General features: G+C 36.8%; 1 protein-coding gene across 4 annotated transcripts in view; it reads left to right on the plus strand.

Moving 5' to 3' along the window:
- LOC108150707 (probable serine/threonine-protein kinase MARK-A) overlaps positions 1–17,601 on the plus strand; it is a 72,569-nt gene extending 54,968 nt beyond the window's left edge. For all 4 annotated transcript variants that reach the window (XM_017278976.2, XM_017278977.2, XM_017278979.2 and 1 more), the window contains 4 exons: positions 6,831–6,963; positions 7,022–7,233; positions 16,330–16,613; positions 16,683–17,601. In XM_017278976.2, the coding sequence (XP_017134465.1) occupies positions 6,831–6,963; positions 7,022–7,233; positions 16,330–16,613; positions 16,683–16,797 (744 nt within the window). In that variant the 3' untranslated portion in view covers positions 16,798–17,601. The remainder of the gene's footprint in view (positions 1–6,830; positions 6,964–7,021; positions 7,234–16,329; positions 16,614–16,682) is intronic.
- Positions 17,602–18,034: the final 433 nt, after the last annotated feature.

An 18,034-nucleotide genomic window follows, 5' to 3' on the forward strand; every position in this document is an offset into this window, starting at 1 on the left:
GTAAACGTCTTTTAATTTTTACCGGGTAGCGAAATTTGAATAAATAATAAATAAAACAAACCAGTTTAATATGTTTAATATGTTGTCGATTTTTACACAGATTTTTAAGCTTAAGGTACAAATTATATAATTAAAATCCTAGAAATGACAGAAAACTAAACTAACTATATCTTTCAATCATTAAAGGAAACCAAAATTGGATTTTAAAACTCTATTTTTGTTTAATTTTATTGAGCCCCTAGATATCCATATAAATGTTAATGAAATGACCCGTTCTGCATATCTGGCATGTCTTTATTTCATTTCAGACAGATCCATCGACTGACAGCTGTCAGAAGCCTGTAATTCCGACTCTTTTTATCCTGATTATCTTTAGACATCCTTCTCCGTGTCCCCTTTGGGTCCCATTGCTTCTCGTTTGCCTGCCCCAAAACAAACATTCCTGTCAGTCAAATAGACAGATAGACATTCAGAGCAAGTGAAAGTCCGCCGATGAACGGACCACTCGATTCCCTTATCAAACTGAATTCAGGCATTCACCCCCGATATTCGACCCACAAAGGCTCATTAAATGGTGGGCGACCTGGAGAATGCGGCTCGGGTTCGGGGTGTCCATTGTTGCCGAGGTGAGGTCGGCATGTTTATTCCCGTCCATGGGTCAGTTACAACCCAATGGCAGCAAGGTGCGCCAAACTTCACTTTAACAAGGGCGCAATGAGGGCGGCTGCCGTTGATAATGAAGGGGAGGGGCGGGTTGCCCAGCAGGTGCATTGTAATGCAGTTTTCGATGCCCTCGAAAGGGCCACCTGGTGCTGCAGATGACAAGCAAAAAGACGAGGGGACAGGTCCCACAACCACGCCCTCCCCACCGACCTTCCGCTCACATATACGTAGGCGTGGTCAGCATTTACAAGGGCATAATGGCAGGAATGCATCGAGAAAAATTTAACAAATAATATATTTTATATTAAAAACCTCAAGAATAGTTAAGCGCGCTTCCCTTTTCAATGTACACGCAGAGAAAAATCATGACAAATCCAAATAGTTTGACTTTGAATTTAATATGTTCGGTACAGATTTTGGCCGAGATGTTGTGTTTAAATCAATGTGTGTTACATTTTCACTTTTATTTTTAAGTGTGGAAAAATTAAGTTTTAAATTAAAAAAAAAATGAAATCTACAATTTTGCTTTTAGATAAACCAATTAAATATGTCAATAACTACATTACCAAGTTTTAAGTTTATTTAAGTAAGTTTATCTTTTGTAAAACACTATAACATTCAAATATTTTAATATTTAAATTTAATATGTGGTTTTTCTCTGGCTGTAGATATAGTAATACATGGAATATAAAACTATGATTGTAGTGTAATAAACTAGCTTATGCAAGTTCAATAAAAGCAAACACAAATTTTATAAAACAAACAAAAAAGTTACTTGCCTATAAGTTTGAAGCATATCGTGTATGTATTTATAGTTAAACTAAGCATTCAGAAACTGTATTTTCTGTGCAAAGCTGCATAATCCTCTGCAGGCGTACAAAAGCACATCCGAAATGACCAAAAGAATAAAGGAAATTGCAAGTAAATATACATCTGAAACATATGTAAAATGTTTATCCCCCTCCAGGGTCAAATCCCAGAAAAGATCTGAGGTGAAACTGTTAAAAGTTGCCACCGTTCAGTTGGCTTACCATTTATAATTCATTTGCCATTGGCCTTAAAGGACTTTAAGCTGCCTTTTTCGCAGCACACTCAGTTTGTTGGATTTTACGAGTTCGGTGGTTGCTGTTGAATTAAAAATACGGCACCTGGGAAATTTGCGTAAATGCTAAGCGAGGCACAACATAAATAAGTTTAAATTGGTATATAAAGCAAATTACACGTGAGCTAACAAGGATGTGGGAAATGTTTTAATTAAATTTTAAATGGTCAAAGCGGCCGCCGATTAGTATCAAATAATGCAAGCAATATTGTATCTAGGAAATTCAATGTGAAATGTGTTTAAATTTTAAAACCATCACTATTTGGCAAATACAATTTATGCCACACAATTTTACATTTTCGGTGCAATATTATGGTGGGAAGCCAAAATAGCTGCCAAACGTACGTTAACCGCACCAAACTTGGCCACCAACTGAGCCACATATTTGCACCGCAGACGCCTCACCGCGAAAGAGGCGGCAATAGCCAGTTAGAAAGAGACAAGCGCAGAGAAAATTGCAACTGAAAAATATGTGCATTCGTAATACAAATTTATGAGCCCAGCCTGAAAAGAAAACTTGGCAGAAGTTTTTTGCGAAAAACAGAGCAAACAGGAAAAGGCCAGGGCGAGAAAGAAAACAGGAAATACAAAGAGGCACATAGTGAGGCAGACAGACAGAAGTTGTGTTGTAGCAAATTGCTTCGTAAAAACATCAACTTCATTGCCATTATAAAGTTCAACAAATACAATTTATATGCAACAAAACGCATCAAGGCAAAAACAGGTAACCATACACCGAAAGAGACGGCTAGCTGAAAGGAGAAAGAGACGAGTATGAGTATGAGTAAACAACAATTACCAAAGCGAACCAAAACATTTTTGCGGGCGCATACCGTATATGCATTTTCCACCACAAAAACTTTTCAATGCGAAACTTTTCATTCCGCTTCTGAGTTCGAATCGCTTTTTATCTGGCAAACTTTCATTTCGTTTTTCTATGCAAATACATTTTAAAATAATTCCGCGCGTCACAAGCGGCGTATGAGCAATTTGGCATGAACACCCCCAAAGTATGCAGCTCGAAATGTAAAAAAAATTCATTTCAAAAATTTTTCAAATCACTTTAAACTGGAATTCTAATTTTGCCGAGTCAATTTTGCGTGTCCGTAATAAATAAAAGCATTCAACTTTGATATGATACCAAGGATACTTATTCTGCACCAATTTGCAATATTACACTGAGTCAAAAAAAATTGTAAACAAATCTAAATAATTTGACAAACATGAGTTGACTGTGACAAGCACAACGAGCTTTATAACAATTTATTAATATTTCTGTTTCAAATATGGAGACAAACTGTAAAAAACCAAATTAAGAAAATTATTTTTTAGAGTGTTTGATTATATTCTATTTTGTATACATTGTGGATGATATTGTTCAAATGAGTTAAATAAATACCATTATAACGATTATTTAAGATCTTTAAAAATAAAAACGTTTAATTAGGACTATTTTTAAAAGTATGTCAAAGGCGAATAATGATATTGATTTAATTAATTAAGAGTTAGGAGTAAATAAAGTTGATCCAGTTTATGCTTAAAAGATTTAAGATTTTACTTCTTAGTTTAAATTTGATTGGGTAATGATTTTTTTTAATTAATGGAGTTAAAATCTTATTTTGCAAGAAAGAAATAGCGGTTTTGAAGATAAATCTAGATTTCTTTTTGCCCAAGATTTTCTGCGTGCACTCATTCCGTCTCCTCTTTGCCATCAAAATGCCACTCGTCTGCGGAATGGAATATGACAAACAGCAGCACCCGGACTCAGCCAGACAGGAATGGCCTGGGAATCGGGGGATCCCCACACAGGGGCTGCAATATTTCAGCACTCAAGTCGACAGCGAAGTGTCTGCTGGCGGGGAAAACGGCGAAAGCGGGGAAAGGGGCAAAAGGAGAGTAGAAGCTCTCCTCGAAGAGCGTTTGAGTTTTTAATAAGCAGCCAGCGCGGCGTCAAATGCCAGAAGTTTGATGAAAGTGAAGGCTGCTAGTCCGTGTAGCTCCTTTCACCGTATCTCCTGCTCGCTGCCATTGCAGTTTTCAAAATTGAATAAAGTTGACAAACGAGAAGAGACCCGAAAGGTGATAAATTCCCAGCCAACGTCACAGACTGAAGTGTCGGCAACAGTAAGGCGGAAAAGCGGGAAAATCTGATGAAAAGGGAAGCCGAGAAAATACAAATTTAATTGCAGAGCCAGGCTTTGAAGAAGGGGAAAACGAAAGCATACGGGTCAAGCGAAATCATTTTCTCAAGTGCAATTTTCCAAATGAGAGAATAATTCAGACGCTGGTGGGGTGGTCGGTGCTCCTACTGGTGCACTTAGTTCAATTTGAAAAGCTGTTTTTAGAGAAGTTTTTATTTTCTTTATTCCAAGTAGTTAGTAGATTTAGGTTTTTATAAGGTTGGTAAAAACTCGATAGAGTGCACTGTCGATATTTTTGGATATCGATTGGGGGCCTCTATCGATAGTATCGTAAACTGTTTAGACTTAAAAAAAAATAGGACTATATATCAAGAAAACAAATCGAATGTTTTATTTTTAGCTGACTAACAAAGCAAATTATACCGAATTCATACTTACATAAACTTTAACTTTTTGTTTAAGTTCTTAGCCTACCTCGAAGCTTTTGGAAATGCAGTGTGTCAACGGGAATGTAATTTCAATATTAAATAATCAAAATAAACAAGAACGATACTATCGACGGTGAGCCCAAAATAATCGATGTTCGAAAAAATACAAAATATAGAACATCTTGAAGGGATTAACCGTTATATTTACATTCAATTTGTACGAAGGAGCTCAAAAATTGCATTCCCAAGCTGTCCAATGGGCAATAGTGGATCTACCTGGTCGTGAAGCAGAGGCCCAAAGGTCGAAGATCTACAGAGCCCCTCCTCAAGCCCCTAATGACCTTCTTAAGCCATCGAAAAGCATCGACAGCAATGAGGGGCCCATTCATAAGCCTCAAGGTTAAACCACTAAAAATCATTGACCAACATCAAAGATCCATTGTTTTTGGCCAAAGCAAATGGACCAGAAATGCTAAGCCCCTAAATGAAAATGGGAATGGGATTGGACACAATACAACGCACAATGGCTGGAGACGTAGATTTATGCCAATTGCTTTTGAGCACCTTGAACGAAAACTGTGCAGTATATATATCCTCAATGTGTGACTAATAAACCAGCCCTCCAACTGCAGTACGTTGGCCTTTTATTTAGCCATTTGGCCCACCCACATTTGCACAAGTTACGATTTTTCGCTCCTTCCAACACTGCCTATAAGTCTTTGTATGTTTATATATATTTTTTTTGTATGTGCAAGAGCTATGGCCACAGCCAGCTCATTAATTTCGCTTAACTTCACAAATTGCCAATTGTGCGCATTGGTCAACATTTTTACTTCATTCCGTCCCGCTTCAATTCGTGGTTGACTGGGCCTGGTTTTTTGGTTCTGGTTCTGGTTCTGGCTGCAGACCAGGTTGATTTCCTTTTTTTCCCGGGCATCACTATATGGCCATATCCGAAAATTTCTTCTCTATTGTTCTCGCAGTCGTGTTTATTGCCTTGAATGCCAATTTGTTTCATGTGCCCATTGTTCTGCACTTATGGGTCAAGGTAGTGAGGTTTGGTGGCTCAGTTTGCTGGTTTCCAAAATCTAGAAAAGATATGGGCGTGTTGTTCCTTATATATAAGTGTACTATTATATATGTATGTGTTTAAATGTTTAGAGTTAATGAAAACAGATATCTCACTCATAAAAGGAAAATGTAATAAATAATATTATTTAAATTCTACCAAAAAATACATTTACTTTTGTTTAAATTATGACTAATATAAGATCGCACAATTAATCGAAGTTTAAGCGGAGTTTTACATAATTTTGCCGTGAAACGATCACTTCTTGCTAGCAAATATAACGGAAACATCGTACTATTCATAATCTCTTACAAGTCTCAATAAAAATATGGGTTTCGTCAATTCAACTGTTTTTAAAGATTAATAATTAAATAATATTTTACAACTGAGCAGAAACTGACAGATATTAATGTGGGATTAATTTGCTGCTTAGAATGAGAAATCACACTGTTTTTAGTTTTTTTTAATTATTTGATAGTTCTATTTCAGTTATAAAGTAAAAATTCGCAGGGCTTGTATGTTTTGGGTATTTTAGGATGTATTCATCAGATTTATACAAATTTTAAACTTCTTCGCCTTGTTTTTTTGATCATCGCCATATTTCACGAGACTTTTTAGCTTTTCGACGAAAATAAACTTCTCGTTTTTTACCCCTCAAAAGATCTCCTTAGGTCTTCTTATAGCTGACTACTGTATCGTGAGTTATTCTGAACGGAGATGACAGATATACAAATTGTCAGTTTCTAGATTAATAAAAAATAGCTTAAGTAAAAAGGGAACAATTTGTTTTAAGACTTGAATTAAATTTTCATAAAAAACATGTAGTTGATCAAAACTATCTACGCGAATAGTTATATATGTAGCTATGTAACCATTAAAAATAGTACATTCACACAAGTTGAAGGGCAAGTGCATTCACAGCATTAGCTAGTGAAGGAAAAGTTTATAAGCTTATGTTAAATATCTAAAATATAGTTACAAGCTTAGAGTATTCTTCCGTCATCTTTAGGTTTATTTTATTTTTGTGTCATACCTGCTGCTGCTGTTTATTTGGATATTGCTTTTTGTGCCGTCTGCGTCCACATGAATTCTTAGTTTATGAACTTCAGTTGGCCGCACATTTTGTAAGGTACCAACTTCTCGTTAATGTTACACTGGCATGTTACCTCAATGTGTGTGCCTCCCGTTCCATTACTTTCTGCCTACTATGGACAATAAAAACAGTGACAAATTGTCATCACACGGCACAAATGGGGGCTTTATTAATGTGTGCGACTTTTATGGTTGCGGCCCGGTGGCGTATGCGTAATGTGAGTGATTGCACGGAGGCCAGACAAAAGGGGGATGGGCATGAAAACGAGCACAGGACAAAACCACCAATTAGCATAGCATAACTGAAGCACACCCAACCTTGTTTTCCTTTCCAGGACGTGAATAACATTTACGCACGCAACCACGTAGCGGGAAAGCTAGCCCTGAAGAAGGATGAGCAGTTGGGAACCCCCGAAGCGGCGCTCAAGGCGAGACGCCTTCACGCTCAGAAGCAGAAAAGTGAGAGAGGTAAGCCATTCCCCGGGGACAGAGGAAAAACACTTGCTAACTAGTACCTTTCTCTCAGCCCTTGCACACGCCCACATGAACCAGGTGCTGAAGGAGGCCACCTGCCGGGTTCCCCAGAAGCGCTGTCAGCTGGTCCAGCAGGATCCCTCGAAGATCTACACGCCCCACTGCACCATTTTGCACCGCTGCAGCGAGGACAGTGGTTGTTGTCCGAGCAGGAGCCAAATATGTGCCGCCAAGAGCATCCACAACGTCGAGCTCCATTTCTTCGTGAGTACATCTAAAAATGACTGCAATGAAAATTTTGTGGGGGATCGAAAAAAACTATTAGATATTACTCAGCTCACAAATTTCAATTTAAATATCCCCAATACATTCGAACTGCACAGAGAACACTAGAAGCAAAGAACAGCAGGCCCACATGACGATGATAGGGTTTGGCCGGCAAAGCAGCGGCAGAGGGCAATAACTCAATAACATTTAAAATAATTGCTCGATTTTTAACATTTTCGTGTCTTCCTCCTACATGTTACATACTTTTCAACGAATCTCTCTGAGTAACGGATATAAATATCGTTGAAAGAAGTTTTAAATAGAAATGTATAACTGTTATAGTCAGCAAAATTCAGTCAGCAACATTGATTAAAACGACCCACGCAACGCAAGACACTCATAACTTACAAAAATATAACAAATTTTGTTGACGAACACATTAAACATACTTTTATCGGTTTATTTATTGTATTAAATTCTGTATGATGGTATGTCAAGTGTTCAAGTACAAAGCTCTTGTTATTTGATTTTTTATTGACTTCTTCACAAAACCACGCCCTCGCCTCTCTGAACATAATTTTCATTCAATTGCTGCGCTTGGGTGCAGCCAGAGCAACAACGATAACAAATGAAAAGCGATTTTCATTCTGACATTCTGAACGCATTTATTGTGCATGGGCTTACGGTTTTCGAAAGTGAATGTGTGCGCTTTGCTTGCGTTTTGTGACTTTTAAGTACCGATGCTCCGTCTCTGTCTTTCTGCATGCTTCTTGCTCTCTCTCTCTCACTTGTGGTAATTGCCGTTGTTGTTTTTATTATTGTTGTTGTGGGCGTAGGTCATGCTTGAGGGCGCCATATTGCAACATAATTATATCGTTTCACCTTTATTTTCATTATGTTTTTTTTTTCGTGGTTCTTATTTTTTACCGTGGGCTTTTGGCTGAAATGACTTTTTAATGACGCAATGATAATTCAATTTGTTTGGTGATTTATGCTCATGATATGATTATTGTGGCTCGTTGTTGCTGCTGTTGTTGCCGTCATTGTTCTCGATGTCTTTTTGTTGCGTAACGAGCATTCAATACATGTTGAAACCGAGAATGTAATTAAGCATTTGTGCTTTGCTCTGGGGCAGAAAACGCATTTTGCTTAACTTAAATATGCTACAGATTGGATCGACGATATGGTAGTTAATTAACAAAAAGAGATATCAATTTAGCTTGTATAAATTATTCGTCAGCTTCGTATGTTTAATGAAAACTTATCCTTTAACCCAACAAATTGCAAATTATACAAAGCTAACATAGCCTTGCAAGCCGCAAATTAACAAGTGAGTTAGTTTAAGCCTGTCAGACTTTGTAACTTAATCAGCGTGTGTTGCGCGAACTTTCTGTGGATAGCCGGTCAGTATGATAGATGATTAAGTTTAAGAGAATGTGTCCAAAAATATGAACAGTTAAATAAACAAAAGACAGCAAAAGATAATTATAATTCAAAAACAAGAAACCCAAATATGATAAATTGAATCTTATCTATGGCAGTTATATGATAAAGACTTTCGCCTATAAGGATTTTTAACTTAATCTGCGTATAGTCATAGTACAGTCGCAAAAAAAAAAAACAGGAAGCATAATCTTTTTATACCCTTGCAGAGGGTTAAATAATTTAAGTCAGAAGTTGGCAACGCAGTGAAGGAGACAGGAGACAGGAGAAGGAGTATTTGTATTCTTGATCAGCATCACTAGGAAAGGACGATCGGACGACTATAACATATAGCTGTCTTAGGAACAATCAAAATATTCAAAAAAATATACACAAAATAGTATAACTTTCTTGTTTTTACATTTTTTTTAGATCTTCGAGATGAATATTTCGAAATTTCAATTTCAATTTTGTTAAGAACAGCCTACTATAGCATATAGCTCCCATAGAAAAATTCGGAAAAATAATACAAAAAAATTATAACTCTTTTTAATTTATTAAAAGTTTTCAAGACATAGTGTTGGTCTAATATTTCGAAATTAAGATTTAAATTTCATTAATATCGACCGACTATAGCATATAGCTCCTATAGACAGAATCGAATAATAAAATAAAAATTTAACTTTTCAATTTTTTTATTTTTTCTAAAATATGTCAAACATAGTAATAGTTTAAATTTTAAAAATTACGCTTTTAGTTTTATTAAAATTGTTCGAAGATTTCATATATATAGGAACAATGAAATAAACGCATATAAATAGATATTTAAATGTTTTAAAGACTATTAAATTTTGGCAATAGGTTCAAGAGTATATAAACTTCGTTATGCCAAAGTTAGCTTCCTTTCTTGTTTACATATAATTCGGTCAGTATTTGTTTAGATTCCCAGTATGAGCGACTTTGTAGGGGACTATTTTTCCTAACTCCTTTCTGTCCCTGCAGAACACTCATAAATTTCACTCTTGCCTTTTTGCAGCTGCAATTTTTTTATTAGGGGCCGGCAAGGGAACTCGTAACTCTGAGCTCCGAGGATGGCTTTTAATTTTCAAATATTTATGCTGCGCTTGCCGCAAAAAGTTTTCACTTGCAAGATTTATGCTCACACACTCTGAGTCAGAAGAGGGCCCGAAGTCTGGGGCAAACAGAACCGCAAAATGCTTAAGAAAAAGACACACACGCCCACACATGAGCCATCATAGAGGAAATGACGGTGCAGGAGTAGGGTTAACTCTCCACTTAATTATCCAATAAAACTTGGAAGTAATGCCACAAAAATTATTGTATGGCAATTTAACATTTTCGGCACTAGACCAAAAACCCATGAGATTCACTTGGCAGATAAGCGATGGGAATTTAAAATTAATGGGAAAGTTACGAGGGACAAGATTAGCCCAGAAAGTGTCTGGCACAAGCCCCAACCAATTTGAGGTTTCATATATGTACTTACCAGTTTAAAGAGCTTTAAAGAAAAGGGTAAAATCAAAATGCGATTAACTAACTAGCGGCTGATCAACATACATTGACAAAGCGTTAAAGAAACACATTTTTTAAGCTACTTAAAACATTTCCTATATTGTGATTTTAGTATGCCTGCTTTAAAGCCAGTGTTGTTATGCAAATATGGGAAATTCCCAAAATAAACTTGTTCCTCTTTGGCAGCAAAGTGTATGGCCCCAAGGAACTCTAGTGTCCCCTTCTCCATTTGTACCCCCTATTTTCACACACTTTTCTCTCCATTTGCCCCTTGGCCACTCTTCAAATAAGGCAAAAGAATATTTCTGGCCAGGACAAAAGCAGGAAACTAAGGCTACGGCTATGCTGATGGTAGTCCAAAAGCTTTAAAACACACATATGCTCACAAAATACAAGCCACTAAAGGAAAAGAAGAAGCTCGGCGAGAAGAAGAAGAAGCATGACAGTATGCAGAAGAGGAAGCAGGAGGAGAATCTGCCAGAAGGGAGCAACTCAGCGGTTTGTCATTGAGAGGTGTCAAGTGGCAGGCAAACACACGCAGACCCACACAGCTGGAGAGCTGAAAAGGAGGATGCTCACTGGGAGAAAAGTTATATCAAAAGCAAAACAATATCTTGGCTTAGGGAAAAAAATTGTTAAATTAACAATTGGTTTAGGGCGATTAGCTTTATTATATGGCTTTCTTAGTTCGAAAATACAACTGCACTGGTAAAGCCATGGATACGTTAAAATGAGTATCTGACTAATGAATTCAAAATTGAATACCTAAAATTTAAATTAAGTCATACTTTTAAATTCAATGCGTGTTAAAATGCATGATTTAATATAAAATACTTTGTTAATGAGGAAAATAAAAGATTTAAAATAATTTTTATTCGATTTAAACATATTTCATTTAATTTAAATATAATTTAAAATAAATTTGCAGATTTTAAAATCAATTCCGAAAATAGTCAATAGTCAATAGTCAAATGAAAAATTAAAAAAAAAATGTTATATATTCATATTTAAAATAACTAAAAAACATAATGGACGAAAATCAAAAAGAAAATATTAAAATTGAGTTCAAAATATTTGGATTCACAACGTTTTTTTTACCAGTGTAGGTATTTATCATCTGGCACATATAAATCTCTTAAACATTTTAAAATATTTTAATTAATTATTAAGAACATGTGCCATTTCACTCTGTTAATTAATTTTAAAACAAATAGGTCCATCTGATGTTGGAGTACATTTCTTAATAACTGTTGAGTAATATTGATGCTTTCCTCTCTGTGTAGAAAGAGGTTTAAGTAGGTGGAGGTGTGGGAGGGCTAAGGAGCGATAACCAGGCTGAGGATGCAGCCAGCAACAGCAGCACGATAAAAAAGCGTAAACATTTTAACAAAACATAATTTATGTTCCGCAAATTTTGCATTTCGTGGAAGGTTTTCGGGAGCGGAGGGTGACGAGGTGCGGGGGTGTGGTTTGTTCTGCATTGTGCAAGTCTGCAAAGGGCAATGACCTTCCCCCTCTGTCCCTCTGTCCCCCTTCCCCACGAGCTCCACTCCACAACAAACTCCGGCACATGTTGTAAGCGCTGTGAGATTTATGAGGCGGTCTCCTCTCCTTTCTTCGCCTCCTGGATTCTCTTTTTCGGGTTCAATGCCCTCCACTTTCACCCAAGTCAAAAAGGAGCGTGAAGGGGGCCTGGCGGGGTGGCAAAAGAGTCGGGGGGGATGGGGCTAGAAATTCAAAGTAGAAATCAAAGGCCTCCTAAACGTGAAAGCCAACGCCCACGAGCAGCAGTAATAAAATCACACACACTCTCCCATCAAAACTTTGGTTTGCCTAGCGGACCAAAGCCGAAGTAAAAGTCAATTGGCTGACAGGCAAATGGCCAACTCCTCATCTATTCAAGTCCATCCACACGCAAAAACAATGTAGCAAAATCTATCTTTTATCTAACTTTCTATTTAATCTCTTTAGTATCTAATTAAAGAATTTCTTTGTCATAGACAAGGGATCAAGATCAAGGATAAAATATGGGGTAACAAAAAACTTGTATGTGCTATTAAATATAAATATTTATATGCCAAAATTCTACTCACATTTGTTTTTCTCTGTGTATCCTCGTCCATACTTCAACTCGAACTGAACTTCAGTGATTTAATTAATTTGCCACAAAATGTGGCCGGCTCAAGGCGTGTACATAATAAGCTTGCGATGAGTTGGAAAAACTGAAAAACGCCACCAGGTGAAGTAAAAAGTACACGAGTTTTCATTGAGAACGGTTAAGTGACCTCTTTTCGTGACCCTTCCATTGCCAGTTTTTGCGTATTGCAATTTTGTCAAGCTCAAATCCCCGTGCTGCGATGCATCCACGTTTGCACACTGATGAGCCAAAAACGGAGCGAAACGCAAATTTCGGGCACGTAAACAGGTGGAAACAGGTGCAGAATTCCTCACTGCTCTTACGCAAAATGACGCTCTAATATGATTTTTTATTTTTATACCCTTGCAGAGGGTATTTTAATTTAAGTCAGAAGCATGCAACGCAGTAAAGGAGACATTTCCGACCCTATAAAGTATATATAACAAGAAGAAGAAAAATTATTTCGCTTTTAATTTCATTAAAATCGCAAAACCATTTCATATAGCTGCCATAAAATCGATCGAATAATTAAGCTAAAAATCGTCAAAGCTTTAATGCTATTAGACATACACGCTTGTCAATCGAAATTATTTGTTTTAAAGAATATTTAATTTTGGCATTAAACTCCTTGTAATTGCATGCTTTGACCAGTTTATAAATTTAAGTGGTATAATATAATTGTGTTATCCTTTGTTTCGAAGCTTGATAACGTAGAAATATCAAATCTGTCATGTGATTTTCCTGATAGGTTTAACAGAGCATATATTATCTCTCTGCGTTTGTTACTCCCTTTTGGTGATTTAAACATGCCAAAACTTTATCAGCAACGTTGATGTTAGTTACAAGTTCGCAATTGTTTGTTTTCACATGTTGGGAAACAAGGAAGTGAAATATGCAAAAGTGGACAAGTAAACAATGTTTTGGGGTGGAAAAACCACATTAACTCTGTACTAATATGCTTAAGCTTATAACTTCCAAGATTCTTTTGCCAAAGTTTGAAGTTCGCTAAGAAATAACATCAATTTTGTTAGGAGGAAATGGACATTGTTTTCAGACCAGAACATTGCATATCTTAGTAACTCTTTTGAAGCTGGAAAGTTTAAAATCAAGCCTTGTTTAAAATGTTGGACTTTTGAATGTATACTTCGGTTTGCTGAATACAAACGAGTTCATTAAAACACTCATGGGATATGTTTACGGTAGAAAAGCATTGCAAAGACCATTCAAAAGTCTGGGCAGCTCCAGAATCAACAATTCAGGTCAATACTTCATATATTTTTTAGACAAACACGCATTTTAAATACCTCCCCAAAAGTAGTCTTCACAACTATGTGATTTTTCTTTTTGTCACAACTAAGTTCTAGTCCCTTTCCATTGTATTGTGTCGGAACAACAACTCAGGTCATTTCGAAAAACATTTTATGCTTTCATGCCACTGAGCTGGCTTAATCGCCCCTTCCCCTTCCCCTCCCCCGCTTACCCCTTTGAAATTCCCTGGCAAACCGAGCAATAACTGACTAATTGCTCGGGTCACACAAATGGACGCACGCACATCCTCGAGAGAAATGGAGAGAATGGAAAAAGGGGTTTATGAATGCATTTTCATGCATAAAGACCAAACCTCAATTAGAGAGGCCATCTTGGAAAGTAAACCACCCATCTACCCCCCCTAGCACTCACAAACAATATTGTTATATTCACAATGCACTCAAAGTAAAATCGTACAGGGACATTTTAATATAGTCTTCAGTTCAAAAGAGCTATACTCTTAAGGTACAACCACAATATTGCAATTATTATAAAAAAATTTTACAAATAAAATAAAAGGTTGTTTTTCTGATAACTGATCTGAAAAAGTTTAGAAAAATAACTATTCCACAAGTTTTTGTTTCCTCTGTTTTTCAGTGCATAGGCTGATATTTGCATGTTTACTGGGCAGAAAAACAGGAGAAGCACTTTAGTGCAATTTTTTGCACAATAGTGGTTTTGCCAAAGTAAAGTAACAACACCAGTACTTGGCACTTCCGCTTCCGGCAATTATTCTTGCTTCTAGTCAGCAAAAACCACCAGTTCTCAAGGAATTTCATGCCTCTCAGAATACAAAAGCACGTGAAAACATTTAGGCGAAGACTGGGAAAAACTTTTTCAATTCGTGGCAGGTTGAGTTGCATTTGTATAAGCATTTCCATTGGCCAAAGCCGAAACACAAACTCAAGGACCCGCACAACACGAGCCGAACTAAACTAAAAACTCAATTTGAAGCATTTTCATAAATACCTGGAACGAGTGAGTGAATTTTCCCTGTTTTTTGCTTTGTCAACTTATTGGGTTTGCCAGTTGTTTCTGCTTTGATGCGTCCAATCAAAATTCAAATGCTTCACAGCACTCCGTCATTTTCTCCAAATTTGTTGCACGAACTCTGACGTTTTCCCTTGCTAATTTTCGGTTTTCTGCTCCTTACTAACTGAGATATCTGCGCTGGATGAGTGGCCAGGGCTTGATTAATGGCCAACTTGTTATTTTAATTAAACGAATCCAACTTAATTTATGCAATTCATACGCATTTCATCATTTTGCACTTGTCATGCAACAAGACCCACAATATCAAGGGGAGTGGGGTGAAATGTGGACCACGGGCCAGCCACCAAAGTGGCGACACAAGGGCGGTGGAGAGGTGGACAGAGGTGAGGAGGACCACGAGACCAATCTGCAACTGTAGAAGTCTTGTGGTCTTGTAATGGCTCTCGGCCAGTGGCGTCCGACCGAACATAAAGGGGTCCCCCAAGGAAAAGACAATTTATAATTGCTTATAAGCTATAATTAATGCCTCGAAAAAGCTGATAACAGTTAACTATAAGCTAGGGAAATGTTTGTTTGATTAATGTAATTGGGATAAAGTGTGTAAATATTGTACTACATTGTTAAGCTAGTTATTCATATAAGTTTACGGAAACATGAACTAAAAAGATGACTTAAGTTCATCGAGCTGGCCAAGTTGCATTTTCAAGTTAATTTTTTCCACAATAAAATTATTGGTAGGCTCTTGTTAGTCCTTTATACCTTAAACTAAGCAATTTTTATACCCTTGCAGAGGGTATTATAATTTAAGTCAGAAGCATTACCGACCCTATAAAGTATATATGCTTGATCAGCATCACTAGGAGAGTCGATCTTATTATTTCCTCTCAGTTTTAAATCGATCTGCATGAAGCTTTCGGAAGTGGTGTCTTTCGATTGCAGGTAGTTTATAAGTCGGGACGAGACGGATCTATATATATAGCTCAAACAGAAACAATTAGGGAAAAAGAGAAAAAAAATTAGCTTTGCTGTTTTCGATTTTTTTGTTAGTTCTTTGATATATAGAAATGGTTTATTATTTTTGAGTAACGGTTTTAATTTGATCAAATTTTGACGACTATATCATACGACTATATAGCTCCCTTAAGAACAATTTAAATTATACAAAAAAATAAAGAAAAATAAATTCAATGTTTTTAAGCATATACTTCGAAATTATATGTTTCAAAAAATAAATAAGGTTTGGAATAGCTGCAAGGGTATAGAAACCTCGCTTTACCGATGTTTGCTTCCTCTCTTGTTTTTCTTAAAATCAGGGAATTATGTTCTTTGATTGTACTAATACACATCATAACCCCTTTCCAAAATTTCCGCAACTGCTCAAGCCCCTGCGCCAACAACTGACAACTCATTTAAGAACTACAAGTGCTGTAGCAATAACCGGCCGTCATCGAGCCAGGGCAACAATGACAACAAGTTTGATGAGCAGTCAGCTTAGCAAACTGTCAACTCCCTGCTGCCAGATACAAAGATATGTATATATGTCTCTGTTCAGCATGGGAGCACGTCACGGAGTTCGGGGGTCAATTATGCGAGCTACATATGCAAATAGTCGGCCGGCATTTGGGGATGGGAATGGATGTGGGTGACGATGTGCTTGTGGCATTTAATTAAGCAGTTCCCCATTTTCCGATTACCCGCAGGTGAAGAGCAGCAAGCACCGGAGCGTAATCGAGAAGAGAACCTTTGTGAACCATACGGAGTGCCATTGCATCGAGCGATCGAACTACAACGAGGACACGGCCATGGCAATGGCCCACTACGGGCAGTCGGTGGTGCGGGCCACCATACTGAGTTGCACCTGTCCGAAGAGCTTCGAGAAAATCCTGCAGGACGACGGGCAGTGCCGGTGCGACTGCAGTTCCGGAAACTATGACTGCGATTGGCTAAAGCGTGGCAACGAGCACTTCGCCATGAACGATCGCAAGTGAGTGGCCGAAAAATTCCAATCCCAACCTTTGAGAACCCCAGTCCTGACTTTACCCCATCTAAATAGGTGCATCCAGCAAGGCCGCTGCAAGCCGCCCACCTGTGAATTCGGTCCCTACATGGACAAACACGGCCGCTGCCCCAAGCAACACGAACAACCCGCCTATAATGCCATGTCATAGGCGATGCGTATCCCAAGTGAGGAGCACACAAAACCAGGAAAAGTATTATTCAGTCGGTGGCAAACTCAAAAGCAGACAAGAGGGGAATCTTGGGAAACGATCCTTTCCTGAATAGAGTAAAAGCAAAAAGAGAGACGTGAATTTAGTTGCATATCCTATACAAACCAACACAAAAGTAAAACGAAAAGAAATCTATTTATACACCAGGATGGGTCGATTAGAAGAAAGCAAATATACTGAATTTCTGAGAAATCTTAAATCTTTAAATTCTTTTGATAATTCTTAAAAACAAAAATCTCTAATACCAAACAGGTCGCTCTAATGTCAAGTTGACTAAGTTTTTTTATTGGCACGCCATTAAATATAATTAATTATATATATTATATTTTATATTTAAACACCAACTAGTTTTAACTAAGTTTTAAATTAAAACTGAAAGCTGAATCTTAAGAAAAATATATTAGGAACTGTCTTTAAAATGGATTACTCATTATTTGCTTTCAACAAAATTGACCCTACCGAAAATACACATACTAATTATGTAAATGAATATCAGTGATTGTGTATTAAACGTATTAAGACCACAACACTGTCTGTCCTCGATCCGATAAAAACATAAAAAAGTAATATGAAGCTGTAGCGTTGTTTATGAATATTTCAATGTACGAGATCCATAAATAAACCAGAAAGAATTATGTGTATTTTATGCGTATGCTAAATGAAATTCCAAATATATAAATTGACTGCGTTTTAGTTTTAATTAACTAATGTTATGTTATTTAATTATAATGAACAAACAAAAACAAATCATTAAAATTACAAATTAAATTTATAAATTACCTATATAAAAGCAGAAATATTTTTCATGTTGCTTAAGCTAAGTTTTAAAACAAATCAAACAAAACAAATCAAACAATCGAATAATCGAAGAATCAAAGCAAAACAAAATGTAAGTTTCATATTTAATTTCTAGTCAAATTTAAATTGTGTTTTTCCTATGGCCACGAATGTTTAAACGAATGTGAATTCCGCCATTTAAATCCCTAAAGCAAAATACATTCGAAGCGGATAGCATAAAATATAGAAACTAATGCATACATACTGAGAGATAAATGTATAAATCATCTGAACGTGAACTAGCCCATAACTCTTTTGCTTATTCACTGCATTTGAAAGCAAAAACTAAAATTTACTAAGGATTTTTTCAATGTTGCATAGATACATATTCAGCGAACCC

The sequence above is a fragment of the Drosophila elegans genome, unplaced genomic scaffold (genome assembly GCF_018152505.1).
Source record: "Drosophila elegans isolate 14027-0461.03 unplaced genomic scaffold, ASM1815250v1 contig_397, whole genome shotgun sequence".
Classification (NCBI taxonomy): Eukaryota; Metazoa; Arthropoda; class Insecta; order Diptera; family Drosophilidae; genus Drosophila; species Drosophila elegans.